General features: G+C 41.3%; 1 protein-coding gene across 18 annotated transcripts in view; it reads right to left on the bottom strand.

Annotated features, from left to right (window-relative positions):
• Positions 1-24542, bottom strand: part of add3a (adducin 3 (gamma) a) — a 341424-nt gene that overhangs the window by 3882 nt on the left and 313000 nt on the right. For 17 of the 18 annotated variants that reach the window (XM_070876511.1, XM_070876521.1, XM_070876514.1 and 14 more), the window contains 5 exons: positions 22426-22683; positions 8653-8772; positions 7648-7737; positions 5045-5177; positions 323-406 (listed from right to left, as the gene is read on the bottom strand). In XM_070876511.1, coding sequence (XP_070732612.1) covers positions 323-406; positions 5045-5177; positions 7648-7737; positions 8653-8772; positions 22426-22683 — 685 coding nt within the window. The remainder of the gene's footprint in view (positions 1-322; positions 407-5044; positions 5178-7647; positions 7738-8652; positions 8773-22425; positions 22684-24542) is intronic. The other variant, XM_070876525.1, reaches the window with a different exon arrangement.

Genomic DNA, 24542 nt, shown 5'->3' with positions numbered 1-24542 from the left:
AAGACTAAATATGAAGTATGCACACAAACACAAAGAAAATTTTGCCTCACATCATTACTTACTGAAGACAATGCACTAACACTGCACTATATGGAGATACGGCACAGTACAAATGCTGCTACTGTCACATGGAATGGCTGTGTCATGAAAGTGTACATTTCAAGAAAAGCAAGCCCATCTTCGACTTAGCATGTGGGGGTATGATTTTGCTCTAATGCTATCTTTGAGAGAAAATGCAATAGGAAGGCAAATAGAAACTTGTAAAGTTTTAATGCCACCAGGGAATGCAAATGACCAATAAATTACAGTTAAAGTGTCCCACCTTCTAATTTTGCTGGTATGGCTTGTGGGGATTGAGGTGGTGATAACGCAGAACCATCATCTGATGTTAGTTCCTGGTCAGTATCTGTAGGAGAAGAGTTAGTTTTTCTTTTTAATGTTGTTAAAATGCTGTGCAAAGATTTCATGCTTTTTTAGTACAAACTAAAACATATGTTAATTGTATAAAGTAAATGTAAAGCTTAAAGCCAGCAGCACAGTCATTTATTGTGGTAAAGTTAATTTTGCTTTTTAGTTTTGTAGAATACCAAATGCTGCATCTATGGAGAATGCAACTAAAAGCAACATTCGTTTCATAAGTGAACCAAGTGAAACTGAACCAGAAAACAAGTTAATCTGAAAGGAAGTGGGGTTACATTGTCCAACAGCTGATTTTTGAATAAACTACATTTATGTTCCATTCATACCACACACTAAATGATTAAGTTAAAGGTTTAATATAAAATAGCAACATTCTTCAGTCCAGATGATGGTGACTCATGCCAGGTATGATTCCAGGGGAGCTGTCAGCCTTCTGTTACCACGCTCAAGTAGTCATTCTTCATGTGCCAGCCTGTATAGTGAGTGAAAACAAGCTAATGGACGATTGGTGGGGGGTCAACAACCACCTCACCAAATCTCTACATGCAGAATGTCCAGCAGGGATCTCTGGGTAGCAATTTAGGAGCATTTGCTTCAGAGCTAATTTTTCCTTTCTCTGGGCGAGATGCACAAAAGCCAATTGTTGCGTTCCCAGTGCTGTTCCAGTTTAGATTAGGTAATTCAGTAAAGGCTCAGGATCTGGGTCATCGGAAGGACCCATTCATCTTTTGCATTATTTTGGTATTTTGTGACTTTTGGGATTGGTAGCAACATTGATTCGGACAGAAGTTGACTTGGGTAAAGTTGTTATGAAGCTCCAAGTTGTTTCATTACGAAAGATGGTAGTTTTAGAAAAACAGGCAAGTGATTTGTAACCCAAAGTAAAATGAAGGAAGTAGGGAAAAAACATTCACGGCACTGGGAAATAAAAAGAACATAAGGTCAGACTGGTTATTGAGTGAATTTCTGGCATGAAACAAGCATGCATTTTAGTGGTGGGAACTTGCACTCCAATAATGAGAGAATTGCTCTGAAGAACTATTTCCACCACTTCTCAAACCACACAATCATAGCATCCAGGAATAATCTACCTAATAAGATATTACAGCCCTTATTTTGCCGTATTCTCCTGTCAAGCAACAGAGAAATTCCATGGAAAATTTTGCCCACCATAATGATGGTGATGAACAATATGAATGCCAATAACATAACACAAATGGGAAAGCTCAACCAAGGGGGAGGAGGGGAGAGAAAGAATCTGCAGACGACTACATCTTAAAAGGTGAAAGTATCTGTATACGCATTCTGGACTGTACATATGGTTCTGGGTTCTGGAGGGCATTCATGCTTTTCTTTTGGATTAGGACATCATCCAACACTTTGCAATAACAGGCTTGGCTATGCTCTACCTAGCAAGTTAGCTATACAAATCTAAGACCTACTAAACTATAAATTAGTGGCAATATTCTCAATGCCATCCATTATCATCTCTCGCAAAAGGTATTTGTACATTTCCTCCCAAATGAAATATGTAAATTAGTTATATAGGACCCAAGTTTGCCCCCACGCTTAGAATGGCACACCTCCATGAGCTGCGGCGACTTTTTAGAACAAAAACTGTGCCTTAAAGTTACCTTGCTATTCTCCCCGCAGCTGGAACGATGAAGGCCCTTGGCGTAGCGCAGCACAAGGGGCGGAGACAGGACCCGACACTGAAAACAGTGTTAGAGCGTGCGCGCTAGAGCGTGCGCGCATGTGCAGTAGCTCCTCGCAGCCTGAATCTGTGCAGGCTGTGTGGGAGGGGCCCGAAGAACGCCTTCTCGAGCCCTGGCCGAATGGGTTCCCCGCCGCGACCTGCGGGAACAGTGCATTCAGCCGGGAGTACTATAAAGAACAAAGTCTGGAATAAATGAGTTTCTGGAGAGAAAATGATTGAAGGGTATGGAGAAAAGCTGGGTTTCTGGGGATGAGATTATTTAAAAAGGGATGGGTTTGTTCCTAAACATGTGTCTGTTCTCCCCCACCCCATGAAGTTGTGTGTTTTTGCATTAATTTCTGAAGAAGTAATTACGATGAGCTTTCTCACAGTGGCTCAGCCATTTGGGGGTTTACAATGACAAAGCTAAAAATGTATTGTTGTGCAGACAGCTTCAAATAATTTGATAAACTATTACAAAAATCATTTGACGGTGTAAAGATCCTGTGTTACTGGATGTTTTAAAGTACTTTATGCAGCTTTTATCTCCACCTACCTGTTGCGTGTAGATTTGTGTTAGTTCACCTAGGATTCTGTAAAAGCAATCAATATGGTAAAGGAGGGGCAGTTCTGAAGCACGTCTGATTTAGCAATGCATGAAGCAGTAATTTTGTAATGCAAAACGATTCGGAGGTAGTCGGTTGTGATTAGGCATGTCAACAGTTAATTAGAAAATTTACTATGTCAAAAATAGTTATGGTGTGGGATGGTGTAATCATTTTCAAAACATTTATAGTGATTGATTTATTGAATAATTTATCATTTATTATTGATTTATTTGTAAAAGTGAAGTGTTTAATGCTTGTAAACTTCCCTCCACCAACCCCCCGCCCCCCATCTCTCGTTCCCTGCGCCTAATTTCTCAAGCGTAGGCAAGGTTTTTCTGAGCGTACAAAAATCTACACTTACTCCATTCTAAGTTAGTTTGGAGTAAGTTTTTGCTGCCTAAACTTGCAAAACAGGTGTAAATGGCTGGACACGCCCCCTTTTGGAAAAAAAACTGTTCTAAAATGAAACTATTCTAATTCACTAGAACTGGAGCAAACTAAATGCCGAGAATTGCAATTTCTAAGATGCTCCATTCTAAACTAGTTGCTTGAAAAAAAATAGGAGCAACTCAGGCTGAAACTTGAGCCCATAAACATATTTACATGGATTATTAAACTGCTTCCCCCGCAGAATGATCTTGTGAAGATATGAACAACTTTAAATAGCTCTTTGTGATCAAGATCACCTTTCAAGTCAAAAATAACGAACAGATCATTTATATCATTAATCTTCTAATGCTAATGATTAAAAATAGATAGCACTAATTAAATTAGCAACCATCTTCAACTGGCCCAGGATGTTTTAACTCAATTTTACCAGCCATCAATTCATTTAGGTCATTGCTGCCAATTATCCTTTATAGCCTTCTCCATTCCTTCAGACATTTTTGTTAAATGTTACAGACTCAACAAAGCTCTTGCTGGAAAATTATCCAACAGAGTACACAACCAGTGTGTGTGGGAGCAATACACAGTGAACAACTGAACATAAAATTTGACCCATCAAGGAGGAAATAACTGATGTGCATTGGCACAATTCAAGAATAGTATTAAATTCTGTGTTTAGAGACCTACAGCCAAGCATTCAGTTTACATTACGAGGCTTAAATATAAAAAAAAGCACTTCCATTATTATATTGCTTTCATCCAGATTGTCGCAAACATCTTTATTATCTCTCTTGCCTTTAACCTCTTTCTAAAGGATTTCATTTGCAATGATAACATTTTTATGTAACATTATTCAAAGTTATGGACAGTTGATAGAAGAGGAGATAAAGGAGAACTCATTTTTCAAAGTGCCTTTCACACCCTCAGGATGTCCCAAAGCATTTCACGATAATTATTTACTTTTGAAGTGTAATCACTGTTATGCAATACAGTCAAATTGCGTACAGCAAGTTCCCCAAAACAGCAAATTAAATAAATGTTAATCTGTTAGTTAAGAGACAAATGTTGGTCAGGGCACCATAAAACCTCTGTTCTTATTTCAACAGTGCCATGGGAGGGTTTATGTCGATGCATGATGCACTAAATGCATGATTGGTGAAATACATTCTAACATCTGGTAACAGGGACATAGTCCACACTTCACAAAAAATAATTTTAAAAACATTTTACTGCCAAGAGGACAACGTCAGACACTCCCCTCATGAGAGAGAGAGAAGAAAATCACACCAAGTCACTCTACCCCCACTGAGAAATCAGTTACAGAACAGCCCGAGCTCAGGTCTCAACTCAGAATGATGCAGGTAGGCCTGAAAAATTAGAAAATGCTACATAACCTCCTAATCACAAGCTCTTTAATTTAGACCCACATTTTAAACAAGGTGACTTAAGTGCAAGCCTACAGTAATACCACTTGGTAACTTCCAATATTATCAGGTGGGCAGAGAGAGGCAGAGCATCAACAATTTAAACACATTCCTAATTGAAGTTGGGAGTATAAGTAGGGGGAAACAATGATGTGAGCAATAGAACTCAAGAAGGGAGGAGGCTGCCACTGTGGACATACATCTGTGGCCTTTGATAAATCTGGAGTTTCAGTACTCTGGCATTTTGTAGGTTGTGGTCCAACTGAAGTCCTAAATAAACTAGGAAAATAAATATTAGAAAGTGATTAATAAATAGTCTACATGCGGCATTGAGATTTGTCAACCACAAGAGGTCACTGTTTCCAGTTTATCCTAATACAGCAACACAGTTCCTTCGCTATACTCATTACAGAAATTTATAAAAAATTTTTTTTTGCATATCGTACTGAGAAATTTCTGGATGTATCATCAATTTTGTTTTCATATCTTAAATACATAATTTCCTTTACCGTCTAATCCTTGTTGCTTCCTTTCAATTATCTTCTTGTATTCCTCCAATTCGCTCTCATTCAGGTAACTGAATGGGTTTGGTGGGCCTGGTGGCATCTGCTCTGCCATTCCTTCGAGTTCCTGCTGCGTAAGCTGGGAAATAAATACATTTACATAAATAACGTTGGCTTCTGGTAGTGGTTCAAGATCACAGACTTCTCCGAAAATTTATAGCTTGATGTAAAATTTCTAGTACACGACAAATGGTTGTATCTTTGTGCAGGAGACAATTTACTATGTTCCCTTCTCAGTAAGGGTAACATATAGGTACAACTGTAACTGAGCTAACTACTACCACTAAAAATAACCTAGGGGCACCTTAGCAGCAATAACACTGGAGGACCACACCAAAGTTCAAATTCCAGTGTTCAAATAACATTTATATTCTGGTTATCTTGGCTAAGTTTTAACTGAATCATTTGCAGAGGAAAAGATCCCTTCCCCCATCACTCGAGCATCTCTCACGGGGTTGACAAAGGAGCAGTTTTTATAGCTTATATGGAAGTGTCTGGAGACTGGACTATATCACCAGTGAGGATGCAGTGGAACTAACTCGAGAGATGGAAGTGGGAGTCTGATTAGAGATTAATATGTTTATAACGATCTGAGCTCCAGGACAACCAAGACCACCCAGATAGTCTGCTAACTGAACCCTTTCCTGTTTTACATTTGTTGTACTTTTAGTGCAGTACTTCACATTAGACTTTCTTGAACCGCAGAATTTAAAACAGCACGAGGGGTCGATTTGGCTCATTGTGTCTGTGCCAGCTCTTTGTTAGAGCAATCCCAAACTAATCCTACCGTTCCTCTATTTCGTCCCCAGAGTCATGTATCTTCCTCTGCTTCAAATATTTATAACAATTTCCCCCTCAAAAGATACAATGACCACTGCCTCAACCTCTCCCTGCTCAGAATTTTCTCCCAACCTCTCTCTTCACTGAATTTTAATTTGATGACTCCTCACATCATCAATTCCCCAAGAAATTGTCTTTTCTTAGTCACTATCAAAACTCTTCATAATTCTATAAACATTTATTAAATCTCCTCTTTGCTTTCTCTGCTCCAGTGAAAATAGTCCCAGTATCACAAGCCTGCCCTCATGGTTATTGTTTTCCATCCTTGCCATTATCCTGTTGAGTCTGTGTTGTACATTTTCTATGGCTTTAATGTTTCTGTAATGGGGCACTCAAAACAGTAAACAGTACAAAACTAATTTAGCATGAGTATATACTCCCATTCATTATTTTTCCTCCAAAAATGTACTATCCCACACTTATTCACATTAAAATGTATCTGCCACTTGTCTGCCCTTTCCACTAATGTCTGCATCTTGCTGAAGTCTTTTGCAGGCCTCCTTGCTGTTTGCTGAAACTCTTACCTTTGTGTCATCAGAACATTTCAAGATTATGCTCCCTGTGTGCAAGTCCAAATCATCTATATAAAAATCAAGAACAAATGTAGATTCAACACTGACTCCTAGGGCACACCACTTCAAATCCTTCTCCAATCCGAGCATTATCCATGTCCCCAAACATTGCTTTCTGTCCATCAACAAACTTTCTATATACTGTGCTACATTTTCTTGTACAACGTGCCTGAATTTTTCTGACAATCCTCTTGAGACACCTTATAAAATGGTTTCTGAAAATCTATATACACTACATCTACTGCATTCCTATCCAGTCAGTTCTTCAAACAAAACTATCAAATTTGTTAAAAGACAACTTGTCTTTAATAAAACCCATCTGGCTATCCTTGATTAACCTCTGCATTTCCAAATGCTCAATAATTTCATCGCATTGTATTAGAACAGTATGTTAATTGTGAACCTTTCCAAATGATTTTTCTCCTTCTTTATGAAACCAGATTATTCAAAGAAACAGCAAACAAACCTGGTTCATCACATTCCATTCATGTCAATCGTTGAAAAAAATAAAACACTAATCTTTAACAGTGGTCAGTCTTGCAAACAACGAGGAAAATAGTCCCCACGGCTTATAGCGGGCGCATTCGTGTGACTGTGATTTGCCCACTATACCCGACACCAGGAAACAAGGGGTACCATTATAACTTAAAAACCATTTCAATTACAGTTGCCAGAGAGAGGACAGTTAAAATTCACACTGCAAAATGTGAAAAAGGTAGCTGAAGCAACAATAAAAACAAAAATGCTGAAAAACATAGCAGGCACTTGAATGAAAACAGATGGGCTTATGTTTCGGATGATTCTGCATCTGGACATTACTAACTTTACGACAAAAGCAACGATTCAACAAGTGATTTAATCTGTTTCATTTGAGCTGATTGACTGTAGGCACAAATTTACTGGAAAGCTAAAAGAGTTCTCTCTGCTTTGGTCAGTCTGACGCTATAATCGGAAACTTTTGAAATTGGCGTTAATTTAAATGGATAATGGTCATCCCTTTCTGGCCGATATAAGCGACTGCTCATTTTAAATATGAACGTTTTATGTGGTGACGACGGTAACTATTTGTATCAACATGAAAACCACAAATTGAAGGGGAAAAAAAATTACAAATTGAAATATATGATGCAACTGTACCGGGTTGCCTTTCTTGTCTATAACAATTCCAGCCAGTAACTGCGACTGTGGCCCTGCAGTCTTCATGTCATATCGATTCTGCTCACGAATCTGCAACAAAAATAGTCAATCCTTGGTTCAGACATGCTGTATACAGCAGGAAACTTGACACTATTGCAACTGTCATTATAAACATCTTTGACCTGATCAAAGAGTTTCATGTGATTCTTTTACCTTCAAGTAAAACCATCTGGATCTGAGCAGATTGGTGATAAGATATTATACTGAAAAGTTCCTAGAGTTTTGGAAGAACTTTTCACCACTAATATTTGAAACTGCACAAACAGCAAACTGCTTACATTATACAATTATGACCCAATTCCAAATTATACACAGATCTGGTTAGAGTACTCCAAAATGGAATCCATAAACAAGAATAATATTATTCAATAAAATACATAAATCATCAAAGAATAAATGCACAAAGGGAACATTACTGTGTTGTGGGAAGGGAACAATTTTAATATACTCCCCATCCTCAGTCTGTGCCTTTCATGTAGCTAAGCCACTTAAGATCAAGTTTCCAGACAGAGTGGCTTTTTGCTGTCCCACTTGGCAGGCTCCAGTGAAGCAAAATAAAACCAGGGTTCCTGCAACAGGTAACTTTGGTATATTTGAAGCAATAAGAGTACTTTAATTTAAAGTATCTTCCTTTAATAATTCTTTGGTTATGAAAAAATGTTTTGAAATTTATTGGACACTTTCATTATAGTCAGTTAGTAAAATGACAAGCAATCCATCTTCCAAAAATGGAAATCGTCAATGTACAACACTTCAGTGATTTAAGCCAATTGCACAGCATTGAATTTATCATATTTCAAGTAATATAAATATACAGATAGGATTTTCCAATGAAAACACTGAACAGTTAATGTTTTAACAGAAAGTATAATACAAAAAACAAAAAGTACAGGACAGTTTCATAAATGGAGCCAGGTACAGCAATTAAGTATCCACAAAGTTTACCTTGTTTCTCCTGTCATGGACCTCCCGTGGATCTGTGTTTAATGGAACAAACTGATTAGGATCTTCTATCTTGATTGGTGTTCCACTGCTGTTTTTTGAAGTGCTGTCTGCCTTCTTCCACTGAAAAAAGAGATAAAAATCTCTACATGGTTCTTAGAAGAAAAATAATGGGCCGTATATTGCGGTAGAAATAGACGTCGAGGCGAACAGCGCTCAGTTATTTACGTGGAAATTGGACAGCAACTTCCGGCAAACACATATATACAGTTAAATGTGGAAATCAGGAAGTTGCTGTCCGAGATGCCTTTCTCCTCCAAAAGCTGCGTGATAACATTATCTCACACAGAGACTCACCATTCAAATATATTGAATGGCACGAAGTTGCTATACTGCACCTGATGTTTACGAACAAAACTCACCAGAAAAAGTTAGGGTTTGTCCATTCCAGTGCAAGTACCCTTTTAACAGTATGGTAAGTCTTAGGGCTTAAAATTGGCCCACCCCTTTTTTCGACGCACTCACCAGAGATGCACTGACTTTGCGGGCTGAAAAAGGCGCCGATAAAATGTCCCCCGATTCTGGCCACTGTGTTGCTTCTCCCGGGGCTTGGCATGGCGAGTTGATTGGGGCCCTGCGGCAGAAACAGTGCCAGCAGCTCTCTACACGCGCATTGGAGTGTGTGCGCATGCGCAGTAGATCCTGCCCCCAGCCTCTGTGTGCGTGCTGCATCGTGGGACCGATGCGTCCTGCCCCTATCCCAGGTCGAGTGGCCTCCCGCACAGGCCGGTCCGCTGCCTTCCCGGGCTAGAAGGCCACAACAAGCAGGTTGGTGCAGGGCCCAAGCCGGGGGTGGGGGAGGGCTGGGGGGAGAGAAGGGGAGTTTTGGATCCGGAGGGGCGGTGGGGGGGAATTCCGAACCGCAGGGTGGGTTCGATCACCGACCCCATGGGAGTAGGGGTTTCTGATCATGTGGGAGGTCTGATCCCTGACCTCTCGGGAAGATCTCTGACCCCAGGTGCTGTTCTGATCACCAATCCCAAGAGGGAGGGTTGTTTGTAAGGGGCGGGCTGATGGTGGATGAGCTTAGGCGGCTGGGGGAACATAAGAACATAACAATTACGAGCAGGAGGTACTTCTATTTTTTATTTGGATATTTTGAAAAAATTATGTAAATATGTTTTGTCTCCTTACTTTTATTTTTGTAGTTTAAGCTTCCATGAATGCTTCTGTTGTATAGTAAATTAACGTTGCGAAGTTTGTCATATGATGTCCTGTATAGCTGTTTGATCCTATTCACATTCTTTAGTCAAGTCATTAAGTTCTGCTGGCCTCTGATGTACCTACCTGCGCTGATTTCTTAACTCTCCGCAAGGGTTTTCTATGTGGTCACAAGTGGCCACATACGCTGGTCTAAGTTAGTTTGGAGTAACTATTAGCTGTCCAAAGTGGCCTAAATGGCCAAAACGGGCGTAGGTGGCTGGTAACGCCCCCTTTTGAAAAAAAACTAAAACTAAAAAAAATCCTAACTAACTGGCGCAAACGGTGCAAAATGGGGAAATTTAAGATACTCCAGAAAAATCAAGCTGTCTAAAAAAAAAACGGAGCTACCCCTGGACAATTTTGAGCCCTTAATTACTGCCGAACAACCTCTCCTAAAAATTAAGTTTTACAAGCGTGGAGTCTCATTCCCTCCGAATTTTATTATTGGTGGGATTTTAAAAACAATGTAAATTTTCTGTCTTGTATCTCTCTCTCAATCCAATCTTTCGTTTTCTCTCTTTATTCTCTTGACTTCACATTGAATTCAATATTCTAACTGACACTTCCAAGTTCAGGCTCTGCGATGTACATCAATGATTGGTTAAGGAGACACTCAGTTGCTTTCCCTGTTCACACAGATCCCAGATGCTCTGTAGAGGGTGCTATGCTTTTTTGGCACTCTAGTTTACAGCAAGTTCCAGTGCAAAACCCATAGAAAGTCGATGTGCAAGTGTAATGAACAAAAATCCAGCCCAATATGTTAATCAGTGCACAGTATACCCTGGTGCACCCCAATGGTCTTCATGGGTATGTGAAGTCCTTGATGGTTAAAAAAAATGCTGTCCATTGGTTGTCCAGTAATACTGCTAGGATTCTGTGCTGCTGTCGATCTGTCACATGTCCCAGTCTCCATAATATAAATAAGAGAACTCTTAACATTACCACAAAAGGGAACAACACTGATTCTTGGCAATAATATTCAGCAAGTTTTTTGGGGGGGGGGGGTTAAGGGGAGATCAACAGAGGTACACAGGGGAATGGAGGGTGGTGGACACACTGGAGAGGAAGGGGACAGCACCAGAGGGTTTTGGGGGAGGGGCTTGGAGAAATAGGGACACACACATTGAATTGGAGGCAAATCAGGGAAAGGGACAGATAGAACAGATAGATTCACAAGAAAGGGGTGGATAAAGGGCTCGAAGATGATAGGGAACAAAACCAAATCAACAGCACTATTTTTCTGAATTAACATTTGTGGATCCTGTACAGTGCAACCCATCAGCAAATACGTTGTAGTCAGGAAGGTGTACAGGCATGAAACATGGTTAAAAGGGTTAAAGTGGGGTGGATATAAGCCTGTATTTATAATAAATACATTTATTTGGCCAGTTTGGAGTAGGATTTAAATTCCTATGTATAATACAAACAGGATAGCTGCAGCAGGGAATCATTACAATGTTCTTGAGAAAAGTTTATACATCTGTGTCCTGGTCTTAGCCAACATTCAGCTGAGCCACTATGAGTCATGCATTTTGTTAGTATTTAGTCAATGTATTCTGGCACTTGAAATGCTGGAAAGCACGGCTGGTGGAAGCTTTAGGGAATTACGTAATATGCTGACCCACCCTCCAGATGAAGAACTGCATAAAAACAAATAGCTTTAACAAGAGGGGCAAGCTGGGAGAAATCTGTAAAGAAAAATGTAAGTAGTGTATAAGATTGTCTCCCACCCATTTCAAGAGAATGCTTAGAAATTAACAGTTTAGGTTTTGATAGTTAACTTAAGCCAACCAGCTTGCTCTGTAGACTACCTTTGCCATTATAAAATTTACAAAACTGTGGTGAACAGTATTTTACAACACAACTCTCTCCACAAATTATGAAGTTAAAAAGTTGGTAGGCTAACAGAGTAAACAGCCTTTTTGCCGTGTATCCTACCTACACTGTTGGAATTTGCTAAACTGTAAATTCAGAGCCTTGCCACCAGAGGGAACTCCTTTGTAATAAACCACATTCAAGTATTGTACTTGACCCGATTTCAGTCTAAAGAATTTGTACAAGATCTGGTTATCATAGGTCCATGAAACACAAACTTCCTTGTACTTCTGACCCAACAGATGGGTATGGTGAACTCTGTGGCTGTATTTTCAGTCATAAGTGCATGTCTGGCACAAGTATTAACTATGTAAAAATATCTATCATTCACATGTGATGGATTTGTGGCTAATGTTCTGGACGGATATGTATCGCTTGAACAATCTGTAATGTGAATCGTTCCCACAACTCAAATTAAATGGCCTTTGATTGATGTTTAACATTGTAGCATTAATGGGAGCTATTTACAATATTTTAATAGGCCTACAGCTGTGTTTTCAGAACTTAATTTCATTTATTTCATGCTAAGGTCATCCTACATGCAAAAGACATTAAAGGTTCAATTTTAATTAAAAACAGGATCAAAATACAGTATTAAAAGGAAAATACAATGTAAATAAGATTTAAGACTTTGCACATTGGGTGAAATACTGGGTGTAACCAGAGGAAACTGTAACAAAAATGATCCTGACACAAAGATCTGAAGAAATTGTGCTTGTACCAACAAGCAAGCCCAATTCATGCTACACTGGTTCAACAACTTGGATTTGTATAGCCCATTTAATGTAAAAAAAAATTACAAGAGACTTCACAGATAGGCAAAGAAAAAATTAATACCAAGCTAGGAAGGGAGAGATTAAGGCAGGAAATTCTAGAGAGTAGGACTGGTCATCAATGGTCGGGTATAGGGAGGTGGGACACAAAATCAGCCAGAATCAGAAGAACAGAGTGTCAGGTGGGGAAAAGATGGGAAGATGTAGGATTGCAGGAGATAGGGTGGAGTGAAGTCATGCAAGACATTGATTACAAGGACAAAGATTTTCAATTTAAGGCACTGGGCAATGGAGAGTCAACATAAGCCAGCGAGGATAAATGATAGCTGAGCAGGGCTTTTTGCAAACAGGGTAAGTTTTGGATAAGTTGAATATTCTGGAGGGTAGCAAATGGGAGCCCATCAAGTTAGAGAAATTATGTTTGGATATAACAAAGGTACAAGGATTTCAGCAGCAAAGGGACAGGCTCTGTTATAGCAAGTGGTCTTTGTGTTGGAGAGGATTTGGATCCTTACAGGACATGAAGACTGAACATAGAAACATAGAAAATAGGTGCAGGAGTAGGTCATTTGGCCCTTCGAGCCTGCATCACCATTCAATATGATCATGGCTGATCATGCAACTTCAGTACCCCATTCCTGCTTTCTCTCCATACCCCTTGATTCCTTTAGCTGTAAGGGCCACATCTAACTCCCTTTTGAATATATCTAACGAACTGGCCTCAACAACTTTCTGTGGTAGAGAATTCCACAGGTTCTGAGTGAAGAAGTTTCTCCTCATCTCGGTCCTAAATGGCTTACCCCTTATCCTGAGACTGTGACCCCTGGTTCTGGACTTCCCCAACATCGGGACTATTCTTCCTGCATCTAACCTGTCCAATCCCTTCAGAATTTTATATGTTTCGATGAGATCCCTTCTCATTCTTCTAAATTCCAGTGAATATAAGCTTAGTCGATCCAGTCTTTCTTCATATGTCAGTCCTGCCATCCCGGGAATCAGTCTGGTGAACCTTCACTGCACTCCCTCAATAGCAAGGCTATCCTTCCTCAGATTAGGAGACTAAAATTGTACACAATATTCAAGATGTGGCCTCACCAAGGCTCTGTACAACTACAGTAGGACCTCCCTGCTCCTATACTCAAATCCTCTCACTATGAAGGCCAACATGCCATTTGCCTTCTTCACCATCTGCTGTACCTATATGCCAACTTTCAATGACTGATGTCCCATGACACCCAGGTCTCACTGCACCTCCCCTTTTCCTAATCTGCCACCATTCAGATAATATTCTGCCTTTGTGTTTTTGCCACCAAAATGGATAACCTCACATTTATCTACATTATACTGCATCTGCCATGCATTTGCCCACTCACCTAACCTGTCCAAGTCACCCTGAAGCCTCTTAGCATCCTCCTCACAGCTCACATTGCCACCCAGCTTAGTGTCGTCTGCAAACTTGGAGATATTACATTCAATTCCTTTATCTAAATCATTAATGTATATTGTAAATAGCTGGGGTCCCAGCACTGAACCTTGCGGTACCCCACGAGTCACTGCCTGCCATTCCGAAAAGGACCTGTTTATTCCTACTCTTTGCTTCCTGTCTGCCAACCAGTTTTCTATCCACATCAATATATTACCCTCAATACCACGTGCTTTAATTTTGCACACTAATCTCTTGTGTGGGACCTTGTCAAAAGCCTTTTGAAAGTCCAAATACACCTCATCCACTGGTTCTCCCTTGTCCACTGTACTAGTTACATCCTCAAAAAAATTCCAGATGATTTGTCAAGCATGATTTCCCTTTCATAAATCCATGCTGACTTGGACCGATCCTGTCACTGCTTTCCAAGTGCGCTGCTATTACATCTTTAATAATTGATTCCAACATTTCCCCACTACCGATATCAGACTAACTGGTCTATAATTTCCTGTTTTCTCTCTCCCTCCTTTTTTTAAAAAGTGGGGTTACATTAGCTACCCTCCAGTCCATAGCAACTGATCCAGAGCTGAGAGAATGTTGGAAAATGACCACCAATTCATCCACTACTTCTAGGGCCACTTCCTTACTCTGGGATGCAGACCATCAGGTCCTGGGGATTTATCGGCCTTCAATCCCATCAATTTCCCTAACACAATTACCTGATTAAAAAGGATTTCCTTCAGTTCCTCCTTCCCGCTAGACCCTTGGTCCCCTAGTATTTCCGGAAGATTATTTGTGTCTTCCTTAGTGAAGATAGAACCAAAGTATTTGTTCAATTGGTCTGCCATTTCTTTGTTCCCTATCATAAATTCACCTGACTCTGATTGCAAGGGACCTATGTTTGTCTTCACTAATTGTTTTCTCTTCACATATCGATAGAAGCTTTTGCAATCAGCTTTTATGTTCCCTGCAAGCTTACTCTCATACTCTATTTTCCCCCTCATAATTAAACCCTTTGTCCTCTGCTGAATTCTAAATTTCTCCCAGTCCTCAGGTTTGCTGCTTTTTCTGGCCAATTTATATGCCTCTTCCTTGGATTTAACACTATCCCTAATTTCCCTTGTTAGCCACGGTTGAGCCACCTTCGCTGTTTTATTTTTATGCCAGACAGGGATGTACAATTGTTGAAGTTCATCTATGTGATCTTTAAATGTCTGCCATTACCTATCCACCGTCAATCCTTTAAGTATCATTCGCCAGTCTATCCTAGCCAATTCATGTCTCATACCATCGAAGTTACCTTTTTTTTTTTAAGTTCAGGACCCCAGTCTCTGAATTAACTGTGTTACTCTCCATCTTAATGAAGAATTCTACCATATTATGGTCACTCTTCCCCAAGGGGCCTTGCACAACAAGATGCTAATTAATCCTCTCTCATTACATAACACCCAGTCTAGAATGGCCAGCTCTCTAGTTGATTCCTCAACATATTGGTTGTGAAAACCATCCCTCATACACTCCAGGAAATCCTCCTCCACCATATTGCTACCATAGAAACATAGAAAATAGGTGCAGGAGTAGGCCATTCGGCCCTTCGAGCCTGCACCGCCATTCAATGAGTTCATGGCTGAACATGCAACTTCAGTACCCCATTCCTGCTTTCTCGCCATACCCCTTGATTCCCCCTAGTAGTAAGGACTACATCTAACTCCTTTTTGAATATATTTAGTGAATTGGCCTCAACAACTTTCTGTGGTAGAGAATTCCACAGGTTCACCACTCTCTGGGTGAAGAAGTTTCTCCTCATCTCAGTCCTAAATGGCTTACCCCTTATCCTTAGACTGTGACCCCTGGTTCTGGACTTCCCCAACATTGGGAACATTCTTCCTGCATCTAACCTGTCTAAACCCATCGGAATTTTAAATGTTTCTATGAGATCCGCTCTCATTCTTCTGAACTCCAGTGAATACAAGCCCAGTTGATCCAGTCTTTCTTGATATGTCAGTCCCGCCATCCCGGGAATCAGTCTGGTGAACCTTCGCTGCACTCCCTCAATAGCAAGAATGTCCTTCCTCAGGTTAGGAGACCAAAACTGTACACAATACTCCAGGTGTGGCCTCACCAAGGCCCTGTACAATTGTAGCAACACCTCCCTGCCCCTGTACTCAAATCCCCTCGCTATGAAGGCCAACATGCCATTTGCTTTCTTAACCGCCTGCTGTACCTGCATGTCAACCTTCAATGACTGATGTACCATGACACCCAGGTCTCGTTGCACCTCCCCTTTTCCTAATCTGTCACCATTCAGATAATAGTCTGTCGCTCTGTTTTTACCACCAAAGTGGATAACCTCACATTTATCCACAGTATACTTCATCTGCCATGCATTTGCCCACTCACCTAACCTATCCAAGTCACTCTGCAGCCTCATAGCATCCTCCTTGCAGCTCACACTGCCACCCAACTTAGTGTCATCCGCAAATTTGGAGATCCTACATTTAATCCCCTCGTCTAAATCATTAATGTACAATGTAAACAGCTGGGGCCCCAGCACAGAACCTTGCGGTACCCCACTAGCCACTGCCTGCCATTCTGAAAAGTACCCATTTACTCCTACTCTTTGCTTCCTGTCTGCCAACCAGTTCTCAATCCACGTCAGCACACTACCCCCAATCCCATGTGCTTTAACTTTGCACATTAATCTCTTGTGTGGGACCTTGTTGAAAGCCTTCTGAAAGTCCAAATACACCACATCAACTGGTTCTCCCTTGTCCACTCTACTGGAAACATCCTCAAAAAATTCCAGAAGATTTGTCAAGCATGATTTCCCTTTCACAAATCCATGCTGACTTGGACCTATCATGTCACCTCTTTCCAAATGCGCTGCTATGACATCCTTAATAATTGATTCCATCATTTTACCCACTACCGATGTCAGGCTGACCGGTCTATAATTCCCTGTTTTCTCTCTTCCCCCATTTTTAAAAAGTGGGGTTACATTGGCTACCTTCCACTCCATAGGAACTGATCCAGAGTCTATGGAATGTTGGAAAATGACTGTCAATGCATCCGCTATTTCCAAGGCCACCTCCTTAAGTACTCTGGGATGTAGTCCATCAGACCCTGGGTATTTATCGGCCTTCAATCCCATCAATTTCCCCAACACAATTTCCCGACTAATAAGGATTTCCCTTCAGTTCCTCCTTCTTACTAGACCCTCTGACCCTTTTTATATCCGGAAGGTTGTTTGTGTCCTCCTTAGTGAATACCGAACCAAAGTACTTGTTCAACTGGTCTGCCATTTCTTTGTTCCCCGTTATGACTTCCCCTGATTCTGACTGCAGAGGACCTACGCTTGTCTTTACTAACCTTTTTCTCTTTACATATCTATAGAAACTTTTGCAGTCTGTCTTAATGTTCCCTGCAAGCTTCCTCTCGTACTCTATTTTCATGAATGAAACAGTTAATTCAGAGACCATGGTCCAGAATTTAAAGAAGGGTAACTTTGAAGGTATGAGGCGTGAATTGTCTAGGATAGATTGGCGAATGATACTTAAGGGGTTGACAGTGGATGGACAATGGCAGACATTTAGAGACCGCATGGATGAACTACAACAATTGTACATCCCTGTCTGGCATAAAAATAAAAAAGGGAAGGTGGCTCCACCGTGGCTATCAAGAGAAATCAGGGATAGTATTAAAGCCAAGGAAGTGGCATACAAATTGACCAGAAATAGCAGTGAACCCAGGGACTGGGAGAAATTTAGAACTCAACAGAGGAGGACAAAGGGTTTGATTCGGGCAGGGAAAATAGAGTACGAGAGGAAGCTTGCAGGGAACATTAAGACGGACTGCAAAAGTTTCTATAGATATGTAAAGAGAAAAAGGTTAGTAAAGACAAGCGTAGGTCCTCTGCAGTCAGAATCAGGGGAAGTCATAACGGGGAACAAAGAAATGGCAGACCAATTGAACATACCAGTTTGGTTAGCGCAATCAATATGTAGATTAAAGTCACCCATGATAACTGCTGTACCTTTATTGTACGCATCCCTAATTTCCTGTTTGATGCCATCCCCAACCTCACGACTACTATTTGGTGGTCTGTACACAACTCCCACTAGCGTTTTCTGCTCTTTGGTGTTCCGCAGCTCCACCCATACAGATTCCACATCATCCAAGCTAATGTCCTTCCTTACTATTGCGTTAATTTCCTCTTTAACCAGCAACGCTACCCCACCTCCTTTCTGTCCATCCTTCCTGAATATTGAATACCCCTGGATGTTGAGTTCCCAGGCTTGGTCACCCTGGAGCCATGTCTCTGTAATCCCAATTACATCATATCCGTGAACAGTTATCTGCACAGTTAATTCATCCACCTTATTACGAATGCTCCTCGCATTGAGACACAGAGCCTTCGGGCTTGTTTTCTTAATACTCTTTATCCTTTTAGAATTATGTTGTAATGTGGCCCTTTTTGATTTTTGCCTTTGATTTTGAAACAGTCTGCTTCAGCCTGAGTGTGCTTCGAGAGGGGGAGGGTGCCTCTGGCAGGGAATGAAGACAATTGATTTTGACTTCCTAGTTTTGAGCTGAAAATAGTTTGAGATTCAAGGCGCATGTTGGGCAAGCAGAGTCACAGCAAAGAGGGAATTGAAAAGACAAGAGAGGCCATAGTGGGGTAGAGCTGGGTATCACTGTACATGTGAAAGCTGACCCCGTGTTTAAGAATGATGTCGCCAAAGGTCAGCAAGTTGATGAGGATGAGATGGCCAAAGATACAACTTTGGGAGACTCGGGAGCAATGTTCCCACTAAGCTGCACAACCAGGCAGTCATCTGCAAAGTCCCGCGCAGGCCGCTCACTGGCTTTTACATATCGTGCATTCGCAAAAATTTCAATGGCCTGCGCATTGGGGGAGGCAGTGCAGCTTATGGGGGACATTAGTCAGGAGGCGAGGGAGAGGGAAAGGAAATCATTGTTGACGATGTGCTGGCTATGTTAAGATCTATAGGAATGGAACCATGTGAGGGCAGTTGTGTGTTACTGAATGAAAGAGGAGACATATCGGCGGAGGCGAAAATGTCTGACTGTGTTGAACGCTGTTCAAGGGTTGACAATGGATAAAACACCTGTCATAAAGGATGTCCTTTGTGACTTTGGAGTGCTGTGAAAAGGATGGGAGTTGGTCTGGAGGGTATTGCACAGGGAACTATAGGAGGCTAATAGACTGGGAAAATAGATTAAAGTATGGGACGGCTGATGAGCAGTGGCAGACATTTAAGGAGATATTTCATAACTCACAACAAAAATATATTCCAAAGAGAAGGGATAACCGTCCGTGGCTAATGAAGGAAATAAGAGATGGTATAAAATTGAAAACAATGGCATACAATGTGCCCAAGACTAGTGGGAGGCCAGAGAATTGGGAAACTTTTAAAAGCCAGCAAAGAACGACTAAAAAGAGGGAAGATAGATTAGGAAAGTAAACTAGCACAAAATATAAAAACAGATAATAAGAGTTTCTACAGGTACATAAAAAGGAAAAGAGTGGCTAAAGTAAATGTTGGTGCCCGAGAGGATGAGACTGGGTAATTAATGATGAGACTGGGTACAACGTCTCAAATCCAGCAATCTCGGGACCGAGACCGTGCCGATTTTCGGATTTCGGACAAGAAAATCAAGAGCGTACGTATGCTACCAAGACAGACAAAGTACTAATGGTGGCATGGGTCAGGTCGGGTCGGGCCGAGGGTCATTCAGCAAGGCTCGGACCAATCGCACGCCATTTAAAACATAGTGGCAAAGCCTATAACTAGTCTGGCCTGTCAGTTTTTGGACAATAATTCTGGATTTTATTTTACTGATTATCAAATGGGATTTTCTCAAAAATTCTGATTTTTGGACAGCCGGATTTGAGATGTTGTATCTGTACTTCTAAACTTATCAAAGATGAGAAAAACATTTCTTCCTCTATAATGCTATTTGTCACTGAAATACTTTTGTGCAGATAACCGATATATTGCACAATGCAATTTCCATTTCCCACAATTAAATCATGTGTTTAACCATTTTAAAAACAGGAATCACACTAACTTACTAAATTTATATCTCTAAACTGATGGAAAAGGAAACTCAGAGTCAAAAGCACACAAGTAATTGCAGCCCCAAGATTGAAGCCACAGCCAAAAAGATTTTAATTAAAATCTTATATATGAAACTATATGAGGCTTTCATTTAAAAAGTTATGGTTTCCAGTATATTCACAAGGTAAGAGGTTTTAACAGAGAAGCTCCGAATATATGCGGGCCTGCGATTCTGGGAAAGGTGCTGGGATGTGCCTGCAGGAAGCTTCACCTCTATTCTGCCAGAGTATACAGGATCAGGGGAGGTTCTTCGTTTCATTGACAGGCACACACAACACTACAGGTGCATAGTTGGCACCTGTGGAGGAGCTGAAAAAAACAGCATTACAAAGTCACTCCGAACAGTGTCACTGGCACAGAAAATAAAAATGTGTGGTCTTCATCCGCCCCCTTTATAAGGAAGCCAAAAGTTCACCAAATGGTGCTGGGTTCAGTCCAAGCCATACGGCGGGAGAGCACTGGCAGACCTGTGCAAATTCAGGGCCAATGGGTTTAAGTTTATTTGCTACAAGCTGTAGTGATAAGAGTTTGGGACAGATGATAGCGCCTTGGGACATTCTACTTTAAAGACACTATATAAATACAAGTTGTCTTCAAAACTGATTTTAGGACTTGATCAGAGGATTTATCTATGAGACTGGTATTAAAAGGAAATGTGTAGGGTGAAGTAGTTTCCACCCCAGGTACTTCTCATAACAGTTTAAAAATAAAATCCTACATGTCTCCTAGCTAACTGTCTTGAGTTGCTCACTGACTAAAGCCATACCAGACATCAGTTAAGCAGCTCAGCAGGGAGTCAGAGGTTCCAGGTGACAGCTCTCTGCGGAAGATAAATTTAAAAGCCTGATTCTGCTACCTACGTGGTTGAAGGTGCAAAACTGTTTTTGATAACTGGACGAAAATAGTGGTAACTGAAAGCACTTCACGTAGCCCAAAGTCTCTCCTTGGATAAATCACCATTGTGCTCAAAAGCCTAGTGTGGCTGACTTATTCTTAGACGGCAAATGCAAGTGGACCAGCAAAGACTCGTCGTCCAATAGTCCCTCCTCCAGCCATATCTCAAGTACTGTTGCCCAGGTTAGGATCTTGTGCATGCACCACAACAGACTGAGGATCTGGCAGAGTTGGGCGATTGAATCTGCATTTCAGTTTGTGGTACTTCATGCTTCATTTCCAATGCACATGTCAAATAAGCTCCCTCACACCACTAGGCCATGGCTCCTTCCTCTGAGTCAGAAGGTTGTGGGTTCAAGTTCCACTCCAGGCACATAAATCTAGGCTGATACTTCAGTGTAGTGCTGAGGAAGCGTTGCACTGTCGGAAGTGCTGTCTTTCAGATGGGACGTTAAACCGAGACCCCGTCTGCTCTCTCAGGTAGACGTAAAAGATCCCATGGCACTATTTCGAAGAAGAGCAGGGGAGTTATCCTTGGTATTCTGGCCAGTATTTATCTCTCAATCAACATAACAAAAACATATTATCTGTACATTATCACATTGCTGTTTGTGGGTGCTTGCTGTGTGCAAATTGGCTGCTGCATTTCCCACTTTACAACAGTGACTACACTTTGAAAAGCACTTCATTGGCTATAAATGCTTTGAGACATCTGGTGGTGGTGAAAGGCACTATACAAATGTAAATTTTTCTTTCTTTCTTTCATTCATAGCTAAAAAAAAACCCTGGGGATCGATGGACCAGCATATTAGGCTTTCACCTCTGAGAAAATCTTCACGGTTGGCTATAAGGGTGCCATCTGAAATGAGTATGGGTTGTGTTAACTCAATTTCTAAGTGGGCTTGGGCCCAAAAGACAAAATTGGCACTAATTTGGCAATCACACTTAGTGAGTAGTTTAAAAAATGGAATTTTACATCAATGCAGTTCTGAGATTTGTAGAGTAGAAAATGCTTTTCCGCACAATAAAAAAGGATTAAAAAATATCTATCTTCCTTTCATAATCTTTTCTGCTATGCCCCAGTTCATTTTCAAAACTGTAGAGTATTGTACTCCTAGCATACGGTTCCCATCTTAAAACATTCTCCAGCTTTTATTTGACAGTTGCTAATATTTAATTTAATTTTATTGATTGATGGCATCTGAATCAGAGTAAAAGGCAATTTTTTTTTTACAGTTTCATACATTTGTCTTTTACGAGGAATCAATAATAATTTTATTTCATTGCTTAACTGTTGAGTGCTGAATCATCTTATTGATTCAGAAGGAAGTGCTGTTCCAGCATAGGCCGAATAATTCCAAAGTAAGTTTTAAGAATGACAGAAGATTTCTAAACTATTACTTACTGTAGTTTTGGACCTAGGGCTGCAGTCACCAGTTGGAGAGTCCTCTGGGACATTGACCTTCATGTATGTGTTTGGAGTGTTCAGCCATCTTGTCTTTTCACGCTGCTGTTTCTGTGCCAGGAATTTAAGGGGAGAGCGCGGCAGAGCATCATCTTCAAAGGAAAATGCTGTGACAGTTGCAGGGATCTCCACCTCACTCTTGTGTCTTAGCTTTTCTCTCAGAATAGGGTGCCTGTAAGTGTAGCCTGTTCTGTAGCCCTGTGGAGAAAAAAATATAACTGCATGAGCATTTTCTTCCGGTCATTACAAGATTACCATGAAAAATCAGACAGACTAGCCAGTGATTCCTACCAAAAGTACATGCAAAACCCGAAACTATAACAGAAAGGGCCAGCCTAATGACACAGCAATTTAAGCTCAATTTCAAACTAGTAGCATTGAAAGCTCGAGCCCCATTTGCTATCCCAGTTGGTAGGATGATTTTGTTAGGACTGGGTTGACTCATCATTATAGCCAGTCCCTTGAAATCGAGGAAGATTTGTTTCCACTCCAAAAGTGAGCTCTTTGGTGGCTGAACAGTCCAACACGAGAGCCACAGACTCTGTCACAGGTGGGACAGTTATTCGTCGGGAGAAGGAGGGGATGGCACTGATTTACCACATGCTCCTTCCGCTGCCTGCGCCTGATCTCTTCATGCTCGCAACGTTGAGATTCAAAGAGCTCAACGCCCTCCCGGATGCACTTTTTCCACCTAGGGCGATCTTCGGCCAGGGTCTCCCAGGCGTCAGTGGTGATGTCGCACTTTACCAGGGAGGCTTTGAGGATGTCCTTGTACCGTGTCCGCTGCCCACCTTTGGCTTGTTTGCCATGAAGGAGCTCCGCATATAGCAGTTGTTTAGGGAGTCTCGTGTCTGGCATGCGGACTATGTGGCCTGGCCAGCGAAGCTGATCCGAGTGTGGTCAGTGCTTCAATGCTGGGGATGTTAGCCTGGGCGAGGACACTGATGTTGGTGCGTCTGTCCTCCCAGGGGATTTGCAGGATCTTGCGGAGACATCGTTGGAGATATATCTCCAGCGACGTGATGTGTCTTCTGTAAGTCGTTCATGTCTCTGACCCATATAGGAGGGCGGGAATTACTACAGCCCTGTGGACCATGAGCTTGGTGGTAGGTTTGAGGGCTTGGTCTTTGAACACTCTTTTCCTCAGGCGGCCGAAGGCTGCACTAGCGAACTGAAGGTGATGTTGAATCTCTGCATCAATGTCTGCCTTTGTTGACAAGAGGCTCCCGAGATATGGGAAGTGATCCACGTTGTCGAGAGTCGCACTGTGAATCTTGATGACTGGGGGGGGCAGTGCTATGCGGCGAGGACAGGTTGGTGTAGGACCTTTGTCTTACGGATGTTAAGCGTAAGGCCCATGCTATTGTGGATATCTGAACGGAATATATGGAATTAAGGACAGTAAAGTAAACGGGATATATGAAAATGTATAAGCCATGGAAGAATAGCTGGGAGAATGTCAGATTGCAAATAGTGCAACATCAGCATAGCTAACAATCTGTCTCAAGGTTTCAAGTCACTAATCCTGCCAATAATATATAATTGTAACATGAAATACATCTGCAGAATTGCAAGGTCTCAGTAAATAGTCACACCATTAGATTGAAACATTTAGAGGCAATACTTGAGCTTTCAAGAAGAACATCTCATATAGATTGACTAATGAGTGGCTGAGTTAGACTGTCAATCCATTTGTATTTTGTTATCTGATTTCAAAACTGTATAACTGTTAACGCTTTACGATGTAACTTCACCTATCCGTAGGGAGTGTGTACGCTCTATCCAGAGAGTATATCTTCTGTCTGATAGGTCTTACTGGCCGGTAATAAAGACTGCTTTGTTCAAAGCACAAGAGGTATTCGACTCAGTAATTTTACTGAACCAGATTGAGGTAAAAGAATCCAGGAATTAACATTTGGTGTCAGAAGTGGGATCTCAACGGACGACTGCCGAAAACTTGCGAATTAAGAGCCAGACTAGCCTTGGACGAGACGAGGGGAAAATGGCCACTGGAGTGAGTATGATTTCAATACTGCTCCAGTTTCCCCCGGTTTCAA

The sequence above is a fragment of the Pristiophorus japonicus genome, chromosome 3 (assembly GCF_044704955.1).
Source record: "Pristiophorus japonicus isolate sPriJap1 chromosome 3, sPriJap1.hap1, whole genome shotgun sequence".
NCBI lineage: Eukaryota > Metazoa > Chordata > Chondrichthyes > Pristiophoridae > Pristiophorus > Pristiophorus japonicus.
Note: the sequence above shows the minus strand (reverse complement) of the source record. Positions and strands in the feature narration are given on the sequence as shown.